This window comes from Rhinolophus sinicus, chromosome 14 (assembly GCF_057876585.1).
Source record: "Rhinolophus sinicus isolate RSI-liver-muscle chromosome 14, RSI-T2T, whole genome shotgun sequence".
Classification (NCBI taxonomy): Eukaryota; Metazoa; Chordata; class Mammalia; order Chiroptera; family Rhinolophidae; genus Rhinolophus; species Rhinolophus sinicus.
The window spans coordinates 5,861,052-5,882,892 of NC_142514.1; the positions used below are offsets into that span (position 1 = coordinate 5,861,052).

General features: G+C 43.1%; 1 protein-coding gene and 1 long non-coding RNA gene across 6 annotated transcripts in view; both read left to right on the top strand.

The window, feature by feature from the left end:
• The first annotated feature begins 940 nt into the window (after positions 1–940).
• On the top strand, positions 941–7,103 carry LOC148755311 (uncharacterized). Its single transcript, XR_016018531.1, has 2 exons — positions 941–2,825; positions 3,449–7,103. It is a non-coding gene; the product is annotated as an uncharacterized LOC148755311 (long non-coding RNA).
• A 2,151-nt stretch (positions 7,104–9,254) lies between these two features.
• The window catches only part of CA6 (carbonic anhydrase 6), a 28,393-nt gene continuing 15,806 nt past the window's right edge, over positions 9,255–21,841 (top strand). The window contains exons 1-3 of one of the 5 annotated variants that reach the window (XM_019746674.3): positions 9,255–9,353; positions 18,076–18,215; positions 20,632–20,811. In XM_019746674.3, coding sequence (XP_019602233.2) covers positions 18,134–18,215; positions 20,632–20,811 — 262 coding nt within the window. In that variant the 5' untranslated portion in view covers positions 9,255–9,353; positions 18,076–18,133. Of the gene's footprint in view, positions 9,354–17,461; positions 18,216–20,631; positions 20,812–21,841 lie in introns of those variants that run through there. The other 4 variants (XM_074334096.2, XM_019746675.3, XM_074334098.2 and 1 more) reach the window with 4 other exon arrangements.

Here is a 21,841-nt window from a genome sequence, read left to right on the forward strand (position 1 = left end):
AAACTGGCTACTAGAAAATGAAAAAAAGTACCTACTGGCTTATTAGAGTCATGCACCCCGTCATACATGGGCAGGAGTGTCTAGTTTAGATTCTAGTCACTATTCTTGGCTCGCGCATGTTTCATCAATGAAAAATTATTCTTTGCACCCATTATGCTAATTAACAAAACTACCTGGTGTGGACTGGAGATAAAGGGAGCCAAAGTGAGGCTTTTGATGTCTTTCAAATGTGGGTTGTAACTACCTCTGGAGTTTTGTATTTCTAATGTAGCAGAGCTAGCTGCCCCTAGGAAGCAGCTTGAAACTAAGTCACATGTACAGATCATGCTGAAGGATTTTAAAGTCATTTGCAGGCCCTATAACACCCTTCCCAAGCCCTTCACTTTCGAGAAGACCACTGTGTTGTAGGTCACAGTTGGTCCAGTGAACAGCATTCACGAGCATGCTCAGTATCTTCTAAGAAGATAGGAACCTAAGCGCTCAGCTTTAGAAAGTGGTTCCTCCAAAGGGTTAACGTATTTATAATGGGGACATAAACGGAACATTCATTTATGCCAAGCAGCTCCTTCCCCACTGACGTTAAATCAACGTATCTTACTATAGAGGGCACCAAATACACCCCCTGATTGTTTTCTCCTTTTTAAAGAAAACATGACAAATTAATGACCTGGAAGGTTTAAATAAAAAAACACATCAGGGAAATCATTGTTTTGAGAGCTCTCTTCAGCTTAATTAATTCACTGTGGCTCTCCAAATTCATCCTAGGCCTGCAGGCGATTTTCAAACAAAATGTTATGACAGAGCACATACCAAAGATTTGGGGCAAGCATTTCTGTTTGCTGAGCTGTCATCTCAAGCCAAACAAATGTCAACAGAGAATTCTTAGGCAAATTAACTTTCCCTTGAATGGTGTTTTTTGTTGTCTCTCTCTCTCTCTATCTCTCTCTCTCTCTCTCTCTCTTTCTCTCTCATCCATCTGCATTCATTCCCGTGGGTACTTTCAGTCTGGGCTGACAAGTTAGATACACATGAATAAAGGAAACTGTTCAAAAAAAAAATCAAAAAAATCAAGGGTCACTTGGGAAAAGTTGGTTCTGGTCTATATAAAAATTCTTCCTCTATCAATTTCAAGGAGTTTAAAAGTCTATTTCAATTTCTTCTATCACACTTCAAGGAATCTAAAAATTTTTTACAAAAACTTAAATAAATAGAATTACCAGATGACCTAGCAATTCCACTCCTAAGTATACCTAAAAATATTGAAATCAGATACTCAAGCAAATACTCAAGCAAATGTTCATAGCAGCACCATTAACAATAGCCAAATGGTAGAAACAACCAAAATATCCATCAACAGATGATGGATTGACAAAATGGGACACACACACACACACACACACACACACACACACACACTGGAATATTACTCAGCCATATAAAGAAATAAAGTACTAACACAACTAGCTACAACATGATGAACCTTAAAATTATGAACCTTAAAAAATTATGCTAAGTGAAAGTAGCCAGACATAAAAGTCACATATAGTATGCTTCCATTTACATGAAATGCCCAGGATAGGTAAATCTGTGGAGACACAAAGCAGACTGGTGGTTGCCAGGTGCTGGAGAAAGGAAGGAATGAGAAGCGACTGCTGAATGGGTACAGGTCATGAAAATGTTTTGGATAAAGATGGTGGTTGCACAACATTGTGAATTTATAAGTGCCATTAATTTGTACTCTTTAAAAAAGTTAATTTTATGTTATATGAATTTCACCTCAGTTAAAAAAAATCTATCCCTTTTTCTATAACCACATATTTGATGATCTGGGAAACGGATTTTCTGAATATCCACACAACCTTTTATGGACGTCTACTTATCTTCAAATAGGTTTCCAGGGCCAGTCCTTCACAGCACAGCAGGGAGATACCACACTCACTCCTGTTTCATTGTGAATCCTTTCTCCCTCTACAGACCAGCTATTTGCAACTACACCCTGGGTTTTGTACAAAACTTAAAAATAAATAAATAAAATAAAAATTCTGCATCATCTTTTTCTGACCACTGGATGTCATGAGTGCACAATATATGCTTCGGCTAGAAAATCTGCAAACCTAGAGAAACGCAGCTTCATTCAATATGGCAGTGGTCCGCTGCATGCCTGCAGGTAGGCAAGTAATGACCGGTTGCAAAGCTGTTTTGTTTCTGCAAGCATGACACTAAGAAGCAAACAAAATGCAGGCTATTGAAGATCAGCAAAAGTACATTAGCTTCTTCTTTGTGTTTTCCAGAATATTTCAATGGGTTACCAGTTACGGGAGGAAAATCAAAATCTAACATAAGGTGTTCTTGGAGCCGCTTCTCGAGTATTCTAACCAAGAAAGGTGAGTGACCTAGAACCCCTTGGTCTCAGACAATAGAGGGCTCTGCTCATTTAGCAAATTAAAATAAGGATGGGTAAATGCCTGTCCTGATTTCCCAGTGACTGGTCTTTCAGTCAGAGTAACTTCCTTGTAAATCGTCCTGAATACAGTATGGAATTTTCAGCTATACCCAGTTTTGGAACCAGTACTTCCTCACTGATGAAAGTACTCTTGGTTCCCTCTCTAAGCTGGGATTATTTGAGGGAGGCCTGAATGCAAATCAGCACCTTCAATTATTCCTCTTGGCTGTGGGAAATCGTTTGTGATGATAACAACATTAACATTCTTTTCTTTTTTTTTCATTAAGAAGGAAGGTCAATGAATTACGTGGGAAGTAAATTGGAACTCTTGATAGGTTAAACCTAACACTTTTGAGGACACCAGGGTCACTTACCCCCACAGGTGGGTCTGTCTGCAAGTTATAAGGAACTTAATGGTTTATTCAAAGCCCATTCATGGTCATGAAGGTGGAACTGTTGACATCTGGGCATAGAGACATCGGAGGCAGGGGGAAGAGCATTCCCGGCAGGGGAACATCAGGTACGAAGGCCCTGGGGTAAGAGCACCTTTGGTAGGTTTAAGGAACAGCAGGAGAGGAGGGCAGAGTGGTAGGCGATGGTGCCGCCGAGAGAGCAGGGCAGATGGTGTAGGGCCTTGAAGCCCTGGAGAGGACTCAAGGTTACACTGACTGAGACCAGAGCTGTTGGATGGTTTTGAGCAAGGACTGCCGTGACCCAACTCATGCTTTAGAAGGATCTCTGTGGCCACTGGGAGAATAGACTGTAGTGATCACGGTAGAAGCAAGAGACCAGGCAGAGGCCACTCCAGTTGTCTAAGCAAAGGAGCTGGTGGCTTAGGTCAGGCTGGTAACATGTGGAGAGGGGAAAAGGTCATCAGAAGTATTTTGAAGGTAGACCTGACAGGGTTTATTAATAGACTGGGTATAGGCTGAGCCTCACATTTACTGTTTCTTCCTGCCTTCAAGTTCTTGCTAATTGCGCTGACAGAAACACTTTTCCCCTCAGATATTCACCTGATTCCTTTGTCTCAGTCAGGCCTCAGCTCAAATGTTGCCTCCGACCACCTCGGCCTTCCCAGACCACCCTGTCTGAAGACCTCCTCGTCCTCTGTCCCATTATCCTGCTTTATCTTCTTAATATATCACTACATATATGAAATCATCTTGTTTATTTTTAATATTTGTTTCCTCCAACCATAACGTAAGGTTTGTCAAAGCATAGCTTAGAAAAGTGACAAATATTGTATATTTGTGGATGTATCACGTCGGAATGCTTTCACATGCAAGTGACAGAAACCCCAACTAACAGAGACTCATAAAAAGGGGGTTATTTTTCTTGCCTCACAAGAAGCCTGGAGGCAGTTGCTGGCACTGCCTCAGCTGCTCCATGAAGCCACTGAGGACCCCGTCATTCTGCTCTGTCATTAGCATGCTGGCTTTTTATCTTCATGGTCGCAAGACAGCTGCCACTGCTCCAGCATCAGACCTGATTTTAGGACTAAAGAAGGGGGAGAAAACATGCTGGCAAGCTCTCATCCTCTACTCTTGCCTGTTTTTATACGAAAGCAAAAGCTCTACAAAAGTCTCCCCAGCCAACTTCCCTTTATGTCTCTTTGGTTAAAAGTGAGTGACGCGGCGGGCCGGCCCGGTGGCTCAGGCAGTTGGAGCTCCATGCTCCTAACTCCAAAGGCTGCCGGTTCGATTCCCACATGGGCCAGTGGGCTCTCAACCACAAGGTTGCCAGTTCAACTCCTCGAGTCCCGCAAGGGATGGTGGGCTCCGCCCCCTGCAACTAAGATTGAACACGGCATCTTAAGCTGAGCTGCTGCTGAGCTCCCGGATGGCTCAGTTGGTTGGAGCACATCCTCTCAACCACAAGGCTACAGGTTCCACTCCTGCAAGGGATGGTGGGCTGCACCCCCTGCTACTAGCAGTGGGACCTGGAGCTGAGCTGCGCCCTCCACAACTAAGACTGAAAGGACAACAACTTGAAGCTGAACAGCACCCTCCACAACTAAGATTGAAAGGACAACAACTTGACTTGGAAAAAAGGCCTGGAAGTACACACTGTTCCCCAATAAAGTCCTGTTCCACTTCCCCAATAAAATATTAAAAAAAAAAAAAAAAAAGAAAGAAAGAAAAAGTGAGTGACGTGGCTACTATAAGGGACCCAGAAAGCCCAGCAAATACAGACTGAAAACTAGGCAAGTCTTCGGAAGATCATTCATTCATTCATTCATTCATTCCTGTTTTGTTTAGGATTTTTGTGTCTAAGTTCATGAGTGACACTGGCTTATACTTTTTCTTTTTCATGCTGTTTTGTTGGTTTTTGGTGCCAGATATACTAGCCAGATAATAATTACATTAGGCTTTACCCTTCCAATGGTCTCTGGCCCAAATGCTCAGCACAGGTGTTATAGCGTGAAAGTCGCCACAGACAATACGTGAAAGAACAGGCACTACCCAGTGCGGCCACAGCTGTGGTTTTCCTGGCCCCGTCCTATGCTGTGTTTTATGTAAGTTTGGAATTACTTGTTTCTTAAATGTTTGGGAAAACTCTATTATAATAAATATTCCATGAGTCTGTTTTTGATTTGCGAAAATATATTTAAACTGTTGATTCATTTACTTTAATAATTATACTATTCTGGGTGTCTCTTCCTAAGAGACATTATGTCACGTTATAGTCTTGTAGGAATTTGTCCATTTGATCTACGTTTGCAAATTAATGGAAAAAGAACTTTTTGTTATTCATTTTTTTACTGAGGTAATAAAATTTACCATTCTAACCACACACAAAAAATTTAAAAAAATTTTTTTTTAATTGTGGCAAAATATACATAATGTAAAACTTGCTCTCTTAACTATTTTTAAGGATATAGTTCGGTAGTGTTAAGTACTTCCACACCGTGTGCACCCAGTCTGCAGGATTCTTTTCTCTTGTAAAACTGAACGTTTTAACTATTTTTAAGTGAGTAATTTGGTCCCATTAAGTTCATTCACATTGTTGTGCAACCATCACCACCATCCATCTCCAGCACTGTTTCATCTTCCCAAATAGAAACTGTCCCCAATGAGCACGAACTCCCCAGTACCCTCCCCCGCAAGCCCTGGTAACCTCTATTCTACTTTCTGTCTCTACGAATTTGTCTACTCCAGGTTCCTCATAAAAGTAGAATCATACAATGTTTGTCCTTTTGTGTCTGGCTTCTTTCACTTAACATGTTTTCAAAGTTCATCTTTGTTGTAGCGTGTATCTATCAGCATTTCATTCCCAACTAACACTATGGTAGGAATCATTTTGCAACATGCAAATGTATCAAGTCAACACATTGTATACCTTGAACTTATACAATATTGTATGTCAATTACATCTCCATGAAGCTGGGGAAAAAATAAGAATTTCCTTCCTTTTTAAGGCCGAATAATATTCCCTTGTATGTATAGGTCACATTTGGTTTATCCATTCATCTGTCTATGGGCATTTGCGTTGTTTCCACCTTTTGGCTCTTGTGAATAATGTTTCTGTGAACATAGGTGTCCAATTTCTCATGGAGGTCCCTGCTTTCAATTCTTCTGGGTGTACACTGAGAAGTGGAATTGCTAGAGCATGTGATAATTTTATGTTTAACTTTTTGAGGAATTGCCAAACTATTTTCCTTCATTATTAACTATTCATTTTAATTATTACTGATTCATCATTTTCTTCATTGAATTTTTACATATCGAAAATTGCATACATCATAAATGTACAGTTCATTAAATCACCTCAAATCAGCACCCTTGTGTAAACTCTCATCCAGTGGAAATTATGACCAGCTCTCCAGAAGGCCGCTTGTGTCCCCTTCCAGTCACTTCTAGCACCATAGATTAGTTTTGTCCATTTTGGAACTTTATATGAATAGAGTCATATTTTACTTATTCTTCTATGATTGAATTAGATTTATTTAGCCTCACGTTCTTTCGCTCAACATATTGTGAGATTCATGCACGCTGTTGCCTGCAGCATAGTGAATTCGTTCCATTGTGTAAAAATACCACCATTTATTTACCCATTCTGCTGATACTATTGACTATTTGAGCTGTTTCCAGTCTGGGGCTACAATGACTAGGGCTGTTATGAACATTCCTGTACACGTCTTTTGGTACAAAAACGTACAGATTCCTGCTGTGTATATACTCATTGTTAGGTGATAGGGCTTGTGTACATTCAGCTTCAGTAGATGGGACAGTTTTCCAAAGGGGCTGAATCCATTTCGTGCGCTCCCACTAGCAATGGATGAGAGTTCAGATTGTTCTGTAATCTTGATGACACTGGGTATTTTGAGCTTTTAAAATGTTTGCCACCAGTGTAAGGATGACTGTGGTACCTCACTATGGTTTTCCTTTTCATTTATTTTGTCAGTAAAGAGGTTAAATCTTCTCAGATGTTAATTGGCCATCTGGATATTGTCTCTTGTAAAGTGCCTCAAGTCTTCACCTATTTGTCTATGAGCTGTTGGATGTTTTTCTTATTAATTTGTAAGAACTCTGCTCTTTATATGTTCTAGACATGAGTCCTTTGTTGGTTATACATATTGAAAATATGATCTCCCATTCTGGGGCTTGACTTTTCATTTGGTATGGTGTTTTGATGAAGTAAAGTTTCTAATTTTAATGTCGTTCAAGTAATCTTTTTATTTAAGTCTTATTTAAGATGTCTTGCTGATCTTATTTATTATTGTCCTTCATTTCTCTCAGTAATCTTTTATTAGAATTATTTGAGAATTTTTGATGTTTTCTGATGCCATTGTGAATGATACAATTTTTAAAACATACACTTTTAATTTTAGAATAGTTTTAGATTTACAAAAAAGTTATAAAGATTGTGCAGTGTAATTTTTTAAATTAAACACATTTTAAGTTTCATTTTCTAACTGTCTTTTGCTGTTATATAGTAACATTATTGCATCTTGTATATTGTCCTTGTATATATCAACTTTGTATACTCACTTGTTAATTGTAATCATTTATCTCTTGATCTTTTTGGATTTTTTATGGACCCAATTATATCATCTGTGAATAAGACAGTTTCATTTCTTCCGTTCTAATCCCTAAAACTTTCCCCCTCTATTGTGCTGGCCTGGATCTCCAGGAAAATTTTAATGTAAGTCATGGTAGCAAGCATCCTAGTATATTTCCCAAACTCAGGGGGAATATTTGTAATATTTCACCATTAAGTATGATGTTTGCTGTAGAACTTTTTGGTAGATATTCTTTATGAGATTGATAAAAATTTCCCTTTCCCCCTTTTTTCATAGTTTCCTAAGAGTTTTGTGTGTGTGTGTGTGTGTGTGTGTGTGTGTGTTTAATCATAAGAGGATTTTGATTTTCTCTTTTGGATGATGAAATTTATCAAGTGATTTTTTTCTGCATATCTTAAAATGCTTTCAGTATCTATTTCTCCTTTACTTTTGTTACACTAATTTTCAAATGTTAAACCAACCTTGCATTCCTGGGGCAAACCCAACCTCTGGTGATATATTATCCTGTTTATATATTCATGCCTTGGTGCTCTGTGATGCTCTCAAAGAGATTCTCAAAGAAATAAAATAAAATAAAAATTGTTCAGTGTTTCTAGTTTTCTCAGTAGAAAGATTGGTTAAAAAAAAAAAGCTAGACTGCCTTTGCTGAAGTGGAAAACCCTTAAAGATTTTTAATTTCAGTGATTTGTTATGTCTTTTCACTTTTAGATCAATATTGCAGAGGTGTGTGGTCACAAAACAGAACACTCTACATTTCTGTTGCAGAGGCTCCCGCCCCCTGCATGCCAGACTATGACCCGCCCCCTGCATGCCAGACTATGACTCAGGCCACATGTCAGCTCTCCCGTCTCCAGCAGTGCACATTCAAGGGGTGTTGGCCCCCTCCACTCCCAGCAGATCAACCACATTGGGTCTTTGATCCCCTCTCCTCAGTGCTATTGATGCTTTTCAGGTTACTGGGTTGCTCTTCCAGTTCCATGAGTTGACTCTGGTTATACCTTTGTGGCCACTAAGAGTCGAGAGAAGCTCCTGGCAGTTGATCCTGATAGCTCAGCTGTTGTCCACTTAGTTTCAGTGCAGCCACCTCCATTCCTGGGGTGTTTCATGACATGGTTGATTCGTTACTCTGTTCTTTAAAGTCTAAATCCAACTTTCACAACTCATGGTTTAATTTAGGGTGGTGGCTCCCTACATCCTTGTGATAGGCTGAATAATGGCCCCCACAAAATGTCCACATCCTAATCCCCAGAACCTGTGACTCTTACAAAAGTGATGTGCAGACCTGCAGATGTGATTACGTTAAGGGTCTTAAAATGGGGAGATTATCCTGGATTATCTGATGGACCCTAAATGTAATCACAAGAATCCTTTCAAGAGGGAGGCAAGGTCAATGGAGGAAGTAGGAGGTGTGATGACCAAAGCCAGTGATTCAAGGAAAAGGTTGTGAACCAGGGAGTGCAGGCGGCCACAGGAGCTGACGAAGACAGGGGGACAGATTCTCCCTCAGAGCCTCCAGAAGGAACTGGCGCTGCTGACACCTTGACTTTAGCCCAGTAAAACTGACTTTAGATTTCTGACTTCCAGATCTGTAAGACAATAAATTTGTGTTGTTTTAAGCACTGAGTTTGTGGCAATTTATTACAGCAACGACAGTAAATTAATCAGTCCCCTACTTGCATAACCAGGGGAGATTAAGACTCAATACAGATCTGGAATTGCTTATTGACCAAGTAAGGGTGTAGCTGAAAGAAACACAATCCGTCCTACAAAAGTAAACCAGGGTGGAGTACATAAAAGAGATATAAGCAAGACTGGCCTACTCCAAGAAGTGGGAGGCACAGCCGGCAGGACATACAAATGCAACATCCAATTCCAACAGGCCCTTTGGTGAGTTTGCACAGAGAAGGGGCACGGGATGTTGATGGAAGGCTGAGCTGTAAACATCTTTAGGTCTTTGGCCCCTGTTTTGCTAATAACTAGATTTGTAATAGAGAATTTCCACCAGGGTTTTGGACTAGGTGTTGTTGATGTGGGTTACTGAAAGAAGGGTGGATATGATGATGGAGCTACCCTATAAAATGGGGAAATTCATCACCAGGGAGGCTGGTGAGAGAAAGCCTGGGCATCCCCACTGAATTAGGGCTGGATATAGCTGAATATTCTGCAAGGAAGTTACTTAACATGACAATTTAGTTATGTTACTGCTTCACTTATTTGGAAGTCATAACTGAAAGTCAGGAAGGAAAGAAAATTTTTTGAGTAGTCAAAAAAGATGTTTCTGGGTTTGCATACTTTAGTTTTACTTATTTATTCATTTATTTAAATTTTTAAAATTTAAATTTATTGGGGTAACGTTACATACGTTTCAGGTGTACAATTCTATAATACAACATCTGTATGTTGTATTGTATTCTCACTACCCAGAGTCTAGTCCCCTTCCATTTCCATATATTTAATCTCCTTTACCTGCTACATCCTCCCCTCAACCCTCTTCCTCTCTGGTAACCATATTATTTTCTGTGTCTCTGAGTTTCTTTGTTTTGTTCGTTCGTTTGTTGCTTTCTGTTTTACATCCCTCATGAGTGAAATCATATGGTTCTTATCCTTTTCCATCTGACTAATTTAGTACGATGCTGTTAAGATCCATCCATGTTGTTGCAAATGGCAAGATGTCATCATTTTTTTATGGCTGAGTAGTCGTATTCCATTGTATATAGGTACCACTTTTGTATCAGGGTAATGTTGGCCTCATACAATGAGTTAGGAAATAGTCCCTCTTCTTGGATTTTTTGGAAGAGTTTGTGGAGGACAGGTATTAAATCTTGAATATTTGGTAGAAATCACTAGTGAAACCATCTGGTCCTGGACTTTTACTTCTTGAGAGGTTTTTGATGACTGTGTCCTTACCGTTGATTGGTCTATTTTGGCTTTCCATTTCTTCATGGTTCTTCCAGGTTTTTCTAGGAAGGTTATATATTTCTGAGAATTTGTCCATATCTTCCAGGTTATCAAATTTGGTGGTAGCCTTTTATAGTATTCTTGTATAGTCCTTTGTATTTCTTTGGTGTCTGTTATCACTTCTCCTCTTTCGTTTTTTATTATTATTTGTGTCTTTTTTCTTTTTTTTCCTTAGTGAGTCTAGCCAGAGGTTTGTGAATTTTATTTCTCTTTTCAAAGAACCAGCTCTTTGTTTCATTATTTTTTCTAGTGTCTTTTTATTCTCTGTTTCATTTAATTCTGCTCTAATTTTTATTACTTCCTTTCTTCTACTGACTTTGGGCTTTGTTTGTTCTTCTTTTTCTAGTTCTTTAAGGTGAAGTGTTAGATTGTTTATTTGAGATTTTTCTTATTTCTTGAGGTTGGCTTATAATGGCATAAACTTCCCTCTTTTTTTTTTTTTTCAAATATCACAATGTTTATTGATAGATACAAGTATATAAAATCAGGGCATGAACATGACTTGATAAATTAAGTAGACTTAAGTTCAACACTATAATAAGAGGGACCAATTCAAATTCTCACCATTTGTTTCACACCCATAAAAACCACTATCTTTTGACCTCTTTTTTTATTTCTTCTTTGACCCAATACTTGTTCAGGAGCGTGTTGTTTAATCTCCACATATTTGTGGTTTTTCCAGCTTTCTTCTTGTATTTAATTTCCAGTTTCATACCACTGTGGTCAGAAAATATGCATGATATGATTACACTTTTCTTAAATTTATTGAGACTAACTTTGTTCCCCAACATATGGTTTATCTTTGAGAATGTTCCATGTGCACTTGAGCAAAATGTATATTCTGTTGTTGGGATGTAAAGCTATGTAGATATCAATCAGGTCCATGTTGTCCAATGTGTCATTTAAGGTTGATGTTTCCTTATTGACTTTGTTTGGTTGATCTATACATTGTTGTCAATGGAGTATTTAGGTCCCCTACTTTAATTGTATTCTTGTCAGTTTCTCCCTTTAGGTCTGTTGGTAATTGTTTTATATATTTTGATGCTCTCAGGTTGGGTGCATACATATTGACCACTGTTATGCCTTCTTGATGAATTGTCCATCCCCTTTATCCTTATAAAATGACCATCTTTGTCTCTTGTTACCATTTTTATCTTGAAACCATCTATTTTGTGTGAGATAAGCATGGCTACATCCACTTTTCTCTGGATGCCATTTTCATAAAGTATCATCTTCCACCCCTTCATTTTGAGCCTATATTTGTCTTTGTAGCTGAGATGGGTCTCCTAAATAAACATAAAGTGGGCTTTGTTTTTTAATCTATTCCGCTACTCTGTGCGTTTTAATTGGTGAGTTCAGTCCACTTACATTTAGGGTTATTATTGATTTATGATGACTTACTATAGCCATTTCATGTGTTGTTTTCCGGTTGTTCTGATCTCCATTGTTTTTTTTCCCTTGTATTTCTGTGTGCTGTTTTAGATTGGTGGTGTTCTATGATTGTTTCCCCTCCATTTCCATATATGTATATTACATGTCTCAGTTCTAGATTTTTGTTTTGTGGTTATTAGATTTATGCAAAAAAAAAAAGTTTCATACATAGAGTAGTCCTTTATCTTCTGATTGCATCTTATCTCCATTCGTCTGTGCAAGTTCAGTACTTTCCCCCCCATCCTTTTTATGCTTTTGTTGTCACAAATTATCCCTTTTTATGCTGTGCATTTGTTTCCAGATTGCAGGAGCTACACTCTTTTTAAAAAATGCTTTTACCCCCTTTAACCTTTATGTTATAATTAAATGTTTAATACGGTTTTCTGAAATAGAGTGCAACGTCCTGCTTCTGTCTGTCTGTTACTCATTTTACTCATGGTTTCGTATCCTTTTGTCTTTTTGTTTCAGATAGAAGAGCTCCTTTCAACATTTCTTGTAATGCAGGTCTTGTGGTGGTAAATTCCCTCAGCTTTTGTTTGTCTAGAAAAGTCTTTACTTCTCTTTCATATCTAAAGGATAACTTTGCTGGATTTTTGGCAGATGATTTCTCTCTTTCAATACTTTGAATATTTGATTTCACTCTCTCTTAGCTTGTAAAGTTTCTGCTGAAAACTCTGATGATAATCTAATGGGATTACCGTCTTCTTTTCCCTGACTGCCTTGAGAATTCTTTCTTTGTCATTAACTTTGGACAGTTTTAATATAATGTGTCTTGAAGAAGATGTTTTTGCATGGAGATAACTAGGTGTTCTGTTAGCTTCTTGGATTCAAGGGTACAGCTTTTTTTTTACACCTTTGGAAGTTCTCAATGATTATTTACTTCAAGGCTCTCTGTTCCCTTGCCCCTCTCTTCTCCTTCTGGTGTACCCATTATTCTTATATTGCTCTTTCTAATGGAGTCACATAGTTCTCATAGACTTTTTTCATTTTTTAAAAACTCTCAATTCTCTCTCTTCTTCCACCTGAGTCACTTCTATGTTTCTATCTTCAAGATCACTAATTCTTTCGTATGGTCTGCTCTATTTCCTAAGCTCTCTGATTCATTCTTCACTTCATTTATTGAGTTCTTCCACCCTCGAATTTCTGTTTGGTTCTTTTTTATAGTTTTAATATATTTGGTAAAGTACTCCTTTTTTTCATTGAGTTTATTCCTCAGCTTTTTGAACTGCTTTTCTGAGTTTTTTTGTATCTCATTGAGTTTTTTCAGAACTGCAATTTTGAATTTTTTGTTATTTAAATCACGGTCTTCCATGTCTTTGAGTTTGTTTTCTGGAGACTTTTGATATTCTTTCTGAGCTAACTTGTTACTTTGGTTATTCATTGTACTCGATGGATTATTTCTCTGCCTGGTCATTTGAGGGATTGAAACCTTCCTTTTTAAGTACTGGGTTTTTTGTTTGTTTGTTTGTTTGTTTGTTTATCTTTTTGGTTTTCCAGTAGATGGTGTTATAGAGCAAGTTTTTGTTTACTCTTGCACTCTTGGGGCTTACAGGATCTTGGTAAGACCATATTGCCTTAGCCATTGAAAATACCCAGTATTCCCTAAGGAGGTGGGAGTTCCCTCTGTGACTGGATTGCCTCAGTCTCAGGGCATCACCTACTTTGCGGTATGTGGCAAGCAATGGGGCTCCAGGTCTGCAACTTCTTGGTGCTGCTTTCCTGCTACCAGAAGCTGCCAGCTGCACTGTACTATCTGAGGTGTCCAGCTGTCTCTACTGGGTTCCCCATGAGGGGTGGAGAAGGATGGGGGGGGGGGGGAGGCAGGTTTGCACACCTGCAACTTGCTTTGTCCACTGGGTTTAGCCAAAATATGTACTGCTCACTCAGGCTGGAATGTTGCTTCTGCCCCTTTGTGACCTGTGAAGTAAGGGCTGTAATCTAACACCTCCACTTCTACTGCATCTGCTGGGACTGGGCAGGAGACAGGAGCCTAAGTGGGGTGTGGATTCACTCATCTGCATCTTTATTTTTTTCCCTAGAAATGGTAGCTGCCCCACCATAACTTCCATACCTTTGAATTGCATCTTTGTCCCATCACTTGGCCCTGCCATGTTGTGTACCAGCAACTCAGGCTGAATGCTGCCTCTGCCCCTCTAGTCCTCTGCATGTTGTGAAGTGCTGCAATCTGACCCTCCACTGCTACCGCCTCTGCTGGGGCCAGATAGTCTGTGGCTCCTGCCTCTGTCCTTCCCCCATCCTCCCTTTCCAGCTTGTTCCCATACACCCACCTACAGCTGTCTTGATGCGTGGATCTCTTAGATATGTTTGTGTGTTGAGCAAGGAATCCTTGAATTATAGTTGAGTTATAACTGTCCAACTTGTGGTAGCTTTAAGGGGAGCCACCAAGATGTCTTCTCATGCCACCGTGCTGCTGCTGTCACTCTCATACTTTGGTGGTAGTGTAGTCTCTGGGCTCTCTGTCTCAGCTCCATCTATTCTTTTTGTGCATGTAGTCCTAAGAAGTGTAGTTATCTGATTGCTGGCAAAACAGATGAAAAAACAGCCAATAAGAAGCCAGGAGATCAGGGTGGGCAAACAGACAATGCTAAGAGGCAACAGCTGGCAGCCTGTGTGAGCAATGCTAAGTATAAAAAAACACCATAAACACACTGGTACCTCCAGGTGCTCCACTGCCCAGCCCTGCCCAGGATCTCCCAATCTCCCTACATCCACCAACTACAGGGTTAACTCCTGGCAAAGCAAGGGGCTTCCAGACCCTGTTACAGCAGCACCAAGTCTCATTTCCGTTCTGGTTGATAATGCCCTGGACTTACGGATGTTAATCATTTGAACATCACCCATGAACGCAGGCATGCATTGCTTTAATAACGGAGTAAGCTGGCTAACCTTCCCTCCGCTCCATATTTGATATAAGAAGTAAAAAAAATAACAGTTAGGGGTCATTTCCTGTGGGGAGAATGGTTATGTATAGTTGGGTATCAATGTATTATAATGCAAGATAAGAATTAATTTTTGTATCAGTGGGCCTCAGTCATTAGGAAAAGTTTAATTATTTTCAGCTTTATCTATTTAAGAAAGCAGGCAAGAGTGTGATACATTTTATAAGTTTTAATCCAAAATGGACTAAGTGTCATGGTGTTTATATAGAATTGAGCCTCTAACCACCTAGAAAACTCACTTGCCCAGAGTGACTCATTCTTCAGGATTCCAGAGCAGGAACTCCTGAATGAAACAGAACAATGGCCTGTCTATATTACTTATAACCAAAATATACATACTCTTGTATAGCCAGATTCATTCTTCTGTGCTGGTCCTGTATAAACCTGAGCATTGGCTCACCTGGGCTGATGGTGCCTCCATGCTCACCTGAGCTGATCACCCTTCTCTGCTCACCTGGGCTGACCTGCCTTCGTGCTCGCCTGGGGTGATGTCCCGTCCATCTTCACCTGGGCTGACCGTGCCTCTCTGTTTACCTGGGCTCATCACCCTTTCCTGTTCACCTGGGTTGACCATGCCTCCTTGCTCACCTGGGCTGATCGTCTGTCCCTGTTCACCTGGGTAGACAACACCTCCCTGCCCTCTTCTTTGCCTCAGTGGGCCTTTGTCATGGAGCTGTGGTGGCACCACGGAAGAAAACAAGCTCCTTTCTCATTTGTGACATCATATTGTGATGAAAATGGCATGTGTGTCAAGTAATCTCAGGTAGTCACTCAAACCATAGGCTTTAGGAAAAAACAGGAGTTTGGAATAAGATATAACCTCAATGAGCTGGAGGTGTGGTTGGATGAAATCAGAGGCAAGTTCAGAGTCTAATGTGACACACGAAAACAAGACAAACAAAACAAAATCCCCAAAACAAAACAAACAAAAACTAACAATGTGCTTTGCAAATAGGAGGAGGAGGAAACTCATGTTCAAAGTTAATGGAAAATTTTAAATTTGAGAAGACAGTGAGTTAGAAAATAGGCAACACAAGTTGCCTGATTCTGTGTGGATTATGTCAGTAGAGTGTGCTACACAGGAGAGAGTGAGGGGACCCTCTTTCTTTAGTAATGTGTCCTCATTAGCCGATGGGTCTGAAACTTTACGGGCCTGGTTGATCTGATTGCTTTACTAACTTAATTACTCATCCCAACCACCTACTATCAACATTAGCCAGCTGCACAGATTACCAGCCAGCCCAGACTCTCCCCTAAGCCAAAGACCCAGAGAACCCAGCGCAAAGCCACAGGCCTGATGGATGAATATGGTGCAGCAGGGCTCCATGATGGTGTTGCTAAAATTACAGACTCACAAAGGGAACCCTGCACTTACTGTGAGGACTCGGTGGGGCAATGGAGGCTCCAGGACAGAGTGCGAACCACAGGACAGCAGGACCCCGTGGGAAATGGAGGCAGGGAGCCGTTGGCAGGGGGACACTCGCTGTCTCCCCAGCACGGGCTGGGTGGGTCCTGCTCCTGGAGCCCGCCTCTCTCTGTGCATCTGTCCCTGGCTACTCTCACTCCCATGGCCCCTCTTCCTCCCGCTCTGTGCAGTTTCCCTTCCCCCGTGGGTCGGCTGACTCAGAGCTCTTTCTTAGTCCAGCCTCACTTTGCACCGGCGGGTCCAAACCTCCCGGCTCCCACCGTCGTGACCTTGCAGGCTCCAGCTCCCTAATTTTTTCCCTCATTCCCAAGCAAATCATTCACATGGCTCAATTTGTGTTATCCTGCTAGTTGGATGTTAGGGGTCTCTGCCTGTCTAACGGTCGATGCCCATCCTTGCTGTCCTCAGCAGGGTTGGGGTCTCCGGGGACCAAGCAGGGGGCCCTTTCAGCAGTGGCAGACCCAGCAGGCAGGCTTTGGCCTACTTAGCAAAGACTGGAGAGTGGGTTTCTAATTCCTGAAAATATGGGCAAGAGTTCCATGAGTTGGAGAATGAGTTCTTCATTTTTGCTTCCAGTTTCCTCATTAACAGTCTGGGTGATAATGATAAATCACATCCTTTCTCCCTGGAATGAGGGGTCTGCATAGATAATAATGCCATTTGCCTCATACCAGCTGCTGCTCCAACTATTACACACAAGTTTGTTGTTAATCCCCAGGAGGGAGGTGTATCACCAAATCCTATTAAAGATGGGAAAACTGAGGCACAGAGCAGTTGAGTAACTTGCCAAAAGTCACACAGCTAGTAAGTGGCAGAGCAGGTCATTCTGGCTTCTGATCCTTGCTCTTAATCATGCTGACTTCACACCACCATGTTGCCATTCCAGCATCCCTCAGACTCCAAGGAAAAGTCAGCAATGACATAAAGGAGGCTGGGACTTAACTCTGTTTTCCAGAACAGGGTGGGCCTTTGTATCTGGCCAGGGCGGCAAGCACTGTGCAGGAACGCTGCTGCCCTTTGCCCGCACCCTTTCCAAAGGGCATGAGAAATGCTAGCCCGTCAGCAGTTATCAACCCAAAAGTTTCTCCCTCAGCTAAATTCAAGGACTGTTTACCCATGTGGATTCAGGAGGATTAGGCAATCCATTGATGTGACACTATCGTTGGTTTGGGTGTGACCAAGTACACTGCAGCTGTTAGAACAAACGCCTTTCATGGGGAATTGGGTGCCCACACCAGCTCCATGGCCCAGAGGCATGGAGTGGGATGTGGCTCACGAGCAGGGCCTCAGGGTCAGTGGTTGAATTCAGAGCGAGGATAAGAACATGACTGCCTCCAGTTAGGATTCTCCATTCAATGCTAAAACGTGGGGGCAGGCCATTTCCCAAGATGCCTGGCTGGTGACTGGTGACAACTGCTGAGGTGGGCAGGAAACACCAGGTGGGGTCCGGCGAGGGTTTTCAGGCCCTGGGGATGCCCCTCACCAGGCCCCAGAGCTCTGCTTGCCAGGAGCAAGGGCACACATGAAGTGCCGCTGTTCCGGAAAAGCCTCCCCGTCCTGCTTCTCTCTGCCCTGGGCCTTTTTCCTCCCCTGGATCACTCACCCACAAAGGCTGCCCTGTGTGGCCCTGCAAGTGAGTTTTTACAAGTCAGGACATTGAGCCACGAAACCCATGGGCTAATTGGACACGGTAGTGACGCCGGAGATCAGGTGGGCACACCGCCTCCCCTGGTGGACCAAGTCAGAAGGGCCATTGTGGGGAACGTGTTATTGTTTTCACGGGTGCAGCAAAGGGTGGCTCGGCCAGCCAGACTTGGTAAATTGCTATTTACAGTTTCTGAGCCTTTAAAAGAAGAGCTTCCCTGAATCGGTCCTGATTCCAGACCTGCAGCATGATGACAGCTCTGGTGACACTGCTCTCTCTGCTCCTCCCGGGAGCCCTGGCCCAGCACGGGTCCGAGTGGACATACTCAGGTAAGCCCCCACCCCAAGAGCTGCGGGTTTCCCTGAGGACCACAGGGAAGCCTGGCATTTCCGGGGGCGAGAGGCCACCCACGCATGCATGCATGCAGGCTGTGTGAGGTTCCTGTGTGGGGGTCTGCCCACCTTGGGCTCCATAGCTCCTGCTGCATGGAAACACACTGAACATAGATCCTGGTTAAGGCAAAGAGGACCTACCCTGTTCCCCCGAAAATAAGACCTAGCCGGACCATCAGCTGTAATGCGTTTTTGGAGCAAAAATTAACATAAGACCCTGTATTATTATGTTATGTTATATTATATTATATTATACCCAGTCTTATAATAAAATAAGTCTTATAATAAAATAAGATTGGGTCATATGAATTTTTGCTCCAAAAGACGCATTAGAGCTGATGGTCTGGCGAGGTCTTATTTTCCGGGAAATATGGTAGCTGTCCCCTTCACCAATCCTGACTCACTTGCAGCTCTTTTACTTTCAAACCTTTTCTGCCCATGGAGCTGGTGTGAGAGCTTGCTCACTGCTCCTGGCTGCAGGACCATTCACTTTCCTGGTCTGTGTAGTGGAAAATAAAGTGCTTAGAAAGGGCTATCTGCTGCCTCAAAGAGCGTGTGTGGACTTTGTGGGAGCTTTCTTCTTAGCAATTTCATGACACATAGTTTACCCAGAATGTCTGGACTTGCCGAGAACTCAGTGACCTGGGGCTAGCCTGCAGTCTGCCCTCCCCACGACCCTGCTGGGGCTTGGATCAGCACTTGACTGAAACCCGACTTTCCGAATGTAAAATGGAAGCCCTTCCCCCGGCATTTAGCACGTGTTCCAGCCCTGTGGGAGCCAAAGACAGGAAGACCAGGTCTGTGGGGTTAGGACAGGAAACACCCCTCCCACGTGGCAGTGAAGGGACCTCCTGCCTGCGCCCCCTCTTTTCAGCTGACTGAGGGATGGATGGGCTCCGAGAGGATGCTTGCGTCCACCGGCTGACGCAGGAGCGCCCCCGCTGTGGAGCCCACTCTGCTCAGTCCACCCCTGCCTCAGACACAGGGGGAAGCGTCCATTCAGGACACACGTGTGTCCTGTTAAGTCAAGGTCAACAGAATTAAGGACATTGCGGGGAGGCTCAGAAAGTCCAGCTTCAGGGGACAGGACGGCGCACTCTGGCCAAACGCTGTTCTGGAGCGGAGGAATCCCACCCGCCACCAGGGCCACGGAGACCTGGTGTCAGCTTCACGTGGCCCACTGGTCCCCATATGGGGACAAGGAAGAGAGAGTTCCAGCAAGGGCAGGTCTTGTCCTCCCCAGCTCAGCCCAGCCTCTGAGACTGTGCCTTTTGGAAAGCCAACAGGGGCCCAGGAGTGCTTGCAGAGAGCTACTGCAAGTGCTTTTCAGGAATACTTGAGAAACCCCCCAACACTGGCAGGGGCAGGGGCCAAAGCCTTTTGATCCATGAAGAGGCTGTGCCTGAGACCTCAGCCTTGATCCTGCCATCTGCCTCTAGGAAAGAACTGTTTAAAAATTGGATTGTGTATTAAATAAAAAGCAGGGCAGAATTGACTTTCCTATTGATTGCTAAGCCAAGAAGCTGCGAGAGCCCCCAATACAAACATCGTCCTTAAAACACGAGCTACACACTTAAGGTGCAGCTATGCCTCAGGGGGAGGAGAGCCTGGATTCCCAGCGGCGGGTGGGTGAGACCAACTGACCTGCTTTCATTATCCTCTCTTCTCTATAAATAGAAAGATAAATTTCCCTACTTTGATATTTTTTTTAACAAACCATTTGATCATCTTTGAACCTGATGCTTCCTTTCTTGCCCTGAACCCATAGGTGTAGGTACCCAGGTGGCCTTTACCATCTGGGAGATCATTGAAAGGGGCTGGAGCAAGAAGACCGGTGAGGGCACTACCGTAGGAGGTGGGGGTCTGTGTGACTGTTGTGGGCTGGGAAGGAAAATGCACCATCTGGGGAAATGAAGAGAAGGCCCCTGAAAGCATCACAGTGTACCCCTGAGTGCCATGCTCAAGGGGCCCCCTAGTACATTTGTCGGCTGACAGTCATTCAAAGGGAAAACTAAAGCTATGTATTAAAGACTTTCATTGCTTTCAAAACATTAAGCCGTGTTCCCAGGGCCAGTGGTTGCAACAGCAAAGCTAGGAGTGAGCCCCCAAGCCCCAGACACAGGGTCCGTGGAGTTGATTTAGATACTGCTTCTGCCTCCTTCTGAGGCTTCTGCTTCCTAGAAGGCAGGCGGCTCGCCTTGACCCTGGCCTCCTGCCTGGCCCCTGTGGGCCTCCCACTGGGCAGGCCCTGCTGTGAGCTGCAGGCTGTGGCTTGCGCCCTGAGTGAGGTGCCCAGAGGGAGGGCTCTGCAGGGCATCCCCTTGAGTGTCCCCTTGGCTCTCTCCTGTCTCAGAGGGGGCGCTGGACCAAGCACACTGGCCCAGGGAGTACCCCACCTGTGGGGGGAAGAGGCAGTCGCCCATCAACCTGCAGAGGAAGAAGGTGCACTACAACCCCTCGCTGACGGCTCTGAACCTGACTGGCTACGAGGCGCAGGGGGGTGAGTTCCCCATGATCAACAACGGCCACACAGGTAAGGGGCAGGCGACAGGCTCCTGACCACGGTGGGTCAGCAGGGGATGCAGCGTTCCACAGGGGAGCTGGTAGCCTCAGACCTGAGGGCTGATGGGTGTTCGGGCCCTGACACCAGGAGGCCCTTCCATAGTTGCACAGCCTCTGTCTTTACACTCTGTCCCTGGTGGGCTGGCTCCTTCAGTCTGCAGTAGCCTCTCCCCGGCTCACTCTGACCCAGCCAGCGGGAAATTCAGCCGACAGAGCAGCACTGCTGCGGAAGCCACACGGCCCACCTGCGTGTTCTGTTGATCCATGTGCCCTGGTCTGGCTTTCTGTTTTCTCTGTTGAGTGATTAGCTCTTCCAGAATGTCATGTAGTTGGAATCATACAGTATGCAGCATTTCCGGATTGGCTTCTTTCACTTAGTAATATGTATTTAAGATTCCTCCATGTCTTCTCATGAGTTGACAGTTCATTTCTTTTTAGTGCTATGTAAATAGTGTACCATTGTCTGGATGGACCAGTTTATTTATCCTTCACCTACAGAGGGACATCTTGGTTGCTTCCAAGTTTTGACAATTATGAACAAAACTGTTATAAACATCTGTGTGCAGAGATTTGTGTGGACATAAGTTTTCAACTCCATTGGGTAAACACCAAGGAGCGTGATGGCTGGATCACATGCACACAGGAGTGTATTTAGTTTTGTAAGAACCCATCAACTGTCTTCCAACATGGCCGCACCACGAGCGTCCCCACCAGCAACGACGAGATTCCTGCTGCTCCACGTCCTCACCAGCGTTTACTGGTGTCAGTGTCCGGATTTTGGCTGTTCTAACAGGTGTGCAGTGCTATCTCCTTGCTTTAATTTGTATTTCCCCAATGACACCTGATGGGAGCACCCTGTCGTATGCTTATTTACCGTCTGTGTATTTTCTTTGGAGAGGCATCTGTTAAAGTCTTGCCTATTTCTCAATCAAGTTGTTTTCTCATTGCTGAATGTTAAGAGTTCATTGGATATTCTGGATCACAGCTCCTTATCAGATGTG